Source organism: Microtus ochrogaster, chromosome 10, assembly GCF_000317375.1.
Source record: "Microtus ochrogaster isolate Prairie Vole_2 chromosome 10, MicOch1.0, whole genome shotgun sequence".
Classification (NCBI taxonomy): Eukaryota; Metazoa; Chordata; class Mammalia; order Rodentia; family Cricetidae; genus Microtus; species Microtus ochrogaster.
The window spans coordinates 74,537,010-74,543,351 of record NC_022016.1 but is presented as its reverse complement, the minus strand read 5'-3'; the positions used below and the strand labels follow the sequence as shown (position 1 = coordinate 74,543,351).

Here is a 6,342-nt window from a genome sequence, read left to right as displayed (position 1 = left end):
CGGCCAACCCTCTCGGTTGTGGGCACTGAGAGGCGCCCGCCTCCTTCTCTGCGAGGCCGACTGCGGCGAGTAATTCGCCTCCTGCAGCCACTGCCGCCGCGCGCCTCGCAGTGCGTTCTGGGAAGTGTAGTTCTCGGGAATCACACCACCCAGGAACTGGGCCCGACAAGAAGTGTACCAATTAATTCCCAAGCGTGGCTGGACTGGGAGGGTCTCAGAGGTCAAGAGACTAAGCTGTAGGCAGGCTGAGATTTCCGGTGGGTCTCACGTCGAGCTGTGATTCGATAACCCCATTTCCAAGCTTCCGAGTGCTGGGGGCAAGGGAAGGATGGGGTTTTTGCTCATGGATCTGGTTGGGGTCCTCTGCCCACCGAGCAGTGGTTTCTGGAGCTGCTGCTGAATTATGCCGAGATCTGGAGATGGTTGTTGATCTTAAAGTAACTCTTGGGATTGGGCTACCGTGGAGCGGTTGTATCCTCTTCCCTTCATTAGCGTGTCCTTCTGGAAGCAAGGAACCTAACCCAGGAAGTAAACTTATTGTATGGTTTCAGTTTTTGAAAAGTGAGTTCCTCTCTGGGGAGGAAATCTTACTTCCTGTAAATACCACCCAAGAGCCCCCATAATCCAGAAGTGTTTTTAGAAAATCCATTCCTGTCCCTTCTGGGAATACACATCTCAGTCTTAATGAAGTTTTGCCCCGTTTCTTGATCAGAATACACCTCCATCACCTGAAGGTAGTCGGAGCCCCCCAACAATGGATAAATTTGTCATCCGAACGCCCAGGATCCAGGATAGCCCACAGAAGAAACAGCTCGGAGGAAAGGTTTACAAGCAAGCCACGATCGAATCTTTGAAGGTGAGAAGGGACTTGGGACCACAGAAAACGTGCAATTGACTGTGATAATGGGACAGTGCCAAAGAGTTCTACTGTGGGGACCATGAGGGACATTTCAGGGACCATTTTTTTTCCTCTTTCTCACGTACCCTGTACAAACCTTTATCAATTCCTGTACCTCTGCTACCCTGTAATTCAATTACTCTTGCATTGGGGTAAGGTTGCTAGCCAATAGGATCACCACCCCCCTTGATTAAAAGGTTGTTTGTTTTCTTTGTGTAGCCCTGGCTGTCCTTGAACTAGCTGTGTAGACCAGGCTAGCCGCAAACTCAGAGATCTGCCTGCCTCTGCCTCCCCTACACTGCACCGTCTCACCTGGGTAAGATGTATTCTTACGATGTGTACCAGTGTCTGTGTGTGGGTATGTTCACTAGAGGCTTTGGAGCTCTTTGGAGCTAGAGTAACAGTGATTGTGAGCTACCTGAGGTGGTTGCTGGAAACTGAGCTAGGGTCCTCTGCAAGAGCAGTGTATGCTCTCAACCACCCCTGAGCCATCATCTCTCCAGCCCCAAAGTTTTTAAGAAGGATTAAAGTTTCAGGTTGGATTCCATCTGCTCTAGAGACCAACCTAATAAGGAGTAAGTGAGGACGCTTTATTGTGCTTTGGCATCTTGTTGGCCAGAATTGTAGCATAGGACTCCACAGCTCCACCTAGGACCACAGGGACTTCAATGTGTTATTTGCTCCCTGGAACTAAGTTTGCTTCCGACTAGTTAGGAAGAGGTGAGGAGCATTCAAACAGGCAGTGAAGCTAAGTGTGCTAGTGCACATTTGTAGACCGCACACTTAGAAGTCTAATGCAGGAAGATGGAGAGTTCAAGAACAAAAGGCATTACATGGCAAGGCTCTCAAGAAAAGAAATATATTAGGGGTGTGGCTTAGTGGTAGAGTGCTTGCTTGTCAAGTGTGAAGCCCTCCAGTCAGTCTCCATCACCACACCAAAAAAAATTTAAAAAGCTATAATCGCATAAATGCTAAATTAATTATGATTGTGCTAAAGACAACTTGCAGTGAATCTCTGGTCACCTTGCGCCTCTTCTGCATTTTGATTTGTTTTTAGCTTTCCTGGTTGGTTTCTCTATACCTGAGATTCCTAATGTTTGTGCGGCGTAGAGCTCGGCCTTGGTTTGAATTGTTTATCCAGGGTGACCATACCCATCCCAAGGTGCTCTGGCTGTCCCTGACACACTTGCACCTCCAGTCTCGATTTCTGAAGTGAGAGGGGATCTGGGACTAGAAACAGAGGTGGTGTGGTAGCATTCTGAGTACTTGGTTTAGATCCTAGTTGTATTCTTTCCCTGGGTGCCCCCATATGTAAGGAGTCTTTTTGGGGGCCACTAGCTCACACACACACACACACACACACACACACACACAAAACCCACAAAAACATGAAGAGTTATATTAATTATGAAAGCTTGGCCTTAGTTTAGGCTTGTTTCTACTAGCTCTTTAACTTTAATTAACCCATTTTTATTCATTTACTTTCTGTCTTGTGACTTTATTACCTCCTGTCCACATTGCCCATTCTGCTTGCTTTGCATCTCCTAGCATCTCCTCTGACTTCTCCCTTCTTCCTCCTAGCATTTATGCTCCCAAAATCCTAGCTATCAGCCAATCAGCTTTTTATTAAACCATTTTGAGCGACAACTCTTTACAGTGTACAAAAGGATTATTCCACAGTACCCATAGTCTAACCAGATCTGTATTAGAAGGCATTGAAGAGGGGCTGCCCAAATGATTTGGGGTGGTGACAGTGCTGTTGATTGCTGAGTGAGGGCTCTACCAGCAAGCTGTTTCTAGATCACCAGCCTCCATTCCTCTCTGTTCTTTTGCATCTACAATCCCTTTGCCAGGAATGCTCTTACTGTGTTGTCTTGGAAGCAGTATAGGGTAGTGATTAAGAATATGTTGGAGCCAGGTGGTGGTGGTGCACACTTTTAATTCCAGCACTTGGGAGGCAGAAGCAGGTGGATCTCTGTGAGTTCGAGGCCAGTCTGGTCAACAGAGTGAGTTCCAGTACAAGCTCTGAAGCTCCAGATACCCTGACTCAAAAAAACAAAAAAAAAGGGGGGGGGGAATATGCTAAAACCAGGTAGATGAGATTTTGCTCAGCAGGTCAAAGCCACTTGCTGCCAAGCCTGAAGATTTTAGTTCAGCCTGAGGAACCCTGTGGTAGCAGGAGAGAACTGACTCCCATAAGTGGTCTTGCTATGGCTCCCAGGTACATTGGAGGTGGATTGTTATGTGATGTTTTACTCTTTTGGCTTTTTGAGGGTCCCACCTCCTAGGTCCCAAATAAATCACACACAGAGACCTACTCTTAGTCATGAATGCCCAGGCTTAGCTAGGCTTGTTTCTTACCAGCTTTTCTTAAATTATCCCAACTATCTTTTGCCTCTGGGCTTTTCCTTTTCTTACTTCTGTGTATCTTATTGTCACTCTCACTCTGTGACTAACTGGGTGGTTGGTCCCTAGCTGCTCCTCTTCCTCCTCGTTTCTCCTATATATTCTTTCTGCCTGCCAGCCCCTCCTATCCTTGCCCCTGCCTTGCTATTGGCAGTTCAGCTCTTTATTAGACCATCAGATGTTTTAGACAGGCAGAGAATCACAGCTTCACAGAGTTAAAAAAAAAAAAAAAAGCAGCACACCTCCGAATAATTTGATCCAACAGATGGTCTTTGTGTCATTCTTAAGCAAGTTCCTCTTACCGCATTTGCTTATGCTTTATCAGACTGGCTTCTTGGCATATCTGCATCCTGCTACACTTCAGGTTTCTTGAACCTGTATCCTAATGGTTTTGTGTCTCTACTGCCTGGCACAGGATTGACATAAACTATATGAAAATAAACTATATTTTCCTAAACAACCAAGTCATGTAGAACTCTAAAAGTTTTGGGGTGGCATGCTGTTGGGCTCCAGCATGACTATGTGTGACTCTCCATTTATGTGAAGACATTCCAGCCACCCTTCCTTTACTGCTTTTTTCTTTCTGTTATGTTTGTCTCCTTTAAGCTGTTAGGGCTTTCTTTGGACTTGATACTGGTTCCTTTTCCTGTAAAATATTTCTCTTTGTTTTTATAGAGTTAATTTCTACTTGTTTATCTACTCAATCAAGAACTACTTTCCTAAGCCGGGTGGTGGTGGCGCACGCCTTTAATCCCAGCACTCGGGAGGCAGAGGCAGGTGGATCTCTGTGAGTTCGAGACCAGCCTGGTCTACAAGAGCTAGTTCCAGGACAGGCTCCAAAATCACAGAGAAACCCTGTCTCGAAAAAGCAAAAAAAAAAAAAAGAACTACTTTCCTTGTGAAACTTAGCTTATAAGTTACATGGATATAGGGACTCTGGAATATTATACCTCTGTACCCTTGGAATATATTAGTGTCTGGTATATATTAAGGAGTCATTAAAAATTTGTTGAAATTGAATGTTGAAGTATTTTCTGCCTTTAAGGGAGTTAATCCTCCCATCTTCAATTCTCTCTCTTTCTCTCTCTCTTTAAAATTTTATCAGTTTTTTAAAATGTGCATGGGTGTTTTGCCTGCGTGTATCTGTGTACACCAGGTGTATCCAGTGCCCAAGGAAGCAGGAGAGGGCCCGAGATCATCTTGGATGTGGAGTTATGGGTCATTGTCAGCTGCCCTGTGGGTTCTGGAACTAAACACGGGTCCTCCAGAAGAACAGACAGTGCTCTGAACTGCTGAGCTGCCTCTCCAGCCCCACTTAGAAGGATTTGATAGGAAAAAGAAATTTTATGCCCAGAACTCTGCTGGGTACGGCAGGGAGCATAAGAAAAGCCTGAGATCAAAATGTAAGCCCTCATGAGACTCCCAGTAAGGATGGGAGCGCATAATAACTATGAAATCATGCTGCGATAAACTGTGTATGATTTATAGAATTTCTCTGCCAAGTCACTTATTCCCACACACCACCATCATGGTTTAGCTTTAGTTTTTACTTGTCTTGAAACAGCATCTTAGTGTAGCCCAAGCTGGCTTGTGATCTTCCTGCCTGGCCACCTTGTGTTGGGATTAGAGGCATGTTGTAGCTAGTCTTTGTCTGTTCTGCCAGCCAGCTCTCAAATCAAAGCATGGAGATTTATTATTAATTATAAAAGCTCGGCCAATAGCTTAGGCTTGTTTCTAACTAGCTCTTTTGTTTTGTTTTTGTTTTTGTTTTTTCAAGACAGTGTTTCTCTGTAGCTTTGGGACCTGTTCTGGAACTAGCTCTTGTGGACTAGACTGGTCTTGAACTCATAGAGATCCACCAGCCTCTGCCTCCCAAGTGCTGCAATTAAAGGCGTATGCCACCACTGCCTGGTTCTTACTAGTTCTAATTTAATAAATTAACCCATATTTTCATTAATCTATATCTATCATGTGACTTTTACTTCTATCCCACTTTGTGTGTCCAACTCATTCCATGTCTGGCTAGCTTCTCCCCTTCTTCCCAGCATTCTGTCTGCCCCCCAATCCTACCTAACTATTGGCCGTTTAGCTTTTTATTAAACCAATCAGAGTGATACTTCTGATTATTCCACAAAATATCCTCCTTTTGTCTAAATAAAAAGGAAAGATCGTAACTCTAACAAAGTAAAACTATATATAATAAGAACAATTATGAAGTAAGGATTACATTTACCGTGTCCAGTCCATTTGTATTTGGCATATTTGGGGAGAATACTCCATTTTTTAGTCTTTTTATTTTCTATCATAACTAAGGAAAATGTAACTAACTATCTAGTCCTGGAAAGACCCTGGAAAGATGTACTATTACCCGAGTAAACAGGAAGTGCAGTGCAAGCCATTCCCAAAATTCTAGAAATGATAGAGACATCTGGCTGCCTGGGCATTTACCCAAGGTTCTTCTGCAATGTTGGGGTGTCCATCAGGCTGAGAATATCTGGCAGACATCTATAAAGCAGAAATTTTGAAGAACTGTCCTGCCTTGTTTTCTCAAAGTTCAGCAGTATTTTTCCATTGTGTCCTGCTTGTCCAGTTTATACAGCATACTGTCAACAATCAAGGCAAGGGCAGTTTCTTGCCCAAATGACCAGCCTTGTCACATTGAAAGCAAACTCCATGTAGAGGTTCTTCAGTGCCCAGCATCCTTTTATGAAGTAGATTGGTACTGCCAGGAACAGATATATCTTGCTGTCATGAAAAACCCTATGTTAACAAAACATTTTTCATGCCATATTCAGTAAGTCTTTGAAGTGTTTGAAGACCATCTATCTATCTAAAATACATGTTTAACCTTGAAAACATGCCTAATATGCTTTCAACTAGAGGTTGTTCAAAAGTAGACCCAACAATTCATACCTTTATCTCATCATTTCTATATTATGTCCTGCTTTTTCTCTTCAGAAAAAGATTCCTGTTCAGTTTTGTTGTTGTTGTTGTTGTTATTGTTGTTTTGTTTTTGTTTTTGTTTTTGTTTTTTTGAT

The 6,342-nt window shown here is 43.5% G+C and overlaps 1 protein-coding gene across 2 annotated transcripts in view; it reads left to right on the top strand.

The window, feature by feature from the left end:
• Positions 1–17: 17 nt before the first annotated feature.
• Tceanc2 (transcription elongation factor A N-terminal and central domain containing 2) overlaps positions 18–6,342 on the top strand; it is a 43,098-nt gene continuing 36,773 nt past the window's right edge. Inside the window, exons 1-2 of one of the 2 annotated variants that reach the window (XM_005353517.3) lie at positions 18–257; positions 713–856. In XM_005353517.3, the coding sequence (XP_005353574.1) occupies positions 755–856 (102 nt within the window). In that variant the 5' untranslated portion in view covers positions 18–257; positions 713–754. Of the gene's footprint in view, positions 258–515; positions 562–712; positions 857–6,342 lie in introns of those variants that run through there. The other variant, XM_026782059.1, reaches the window with a different exon arrangement.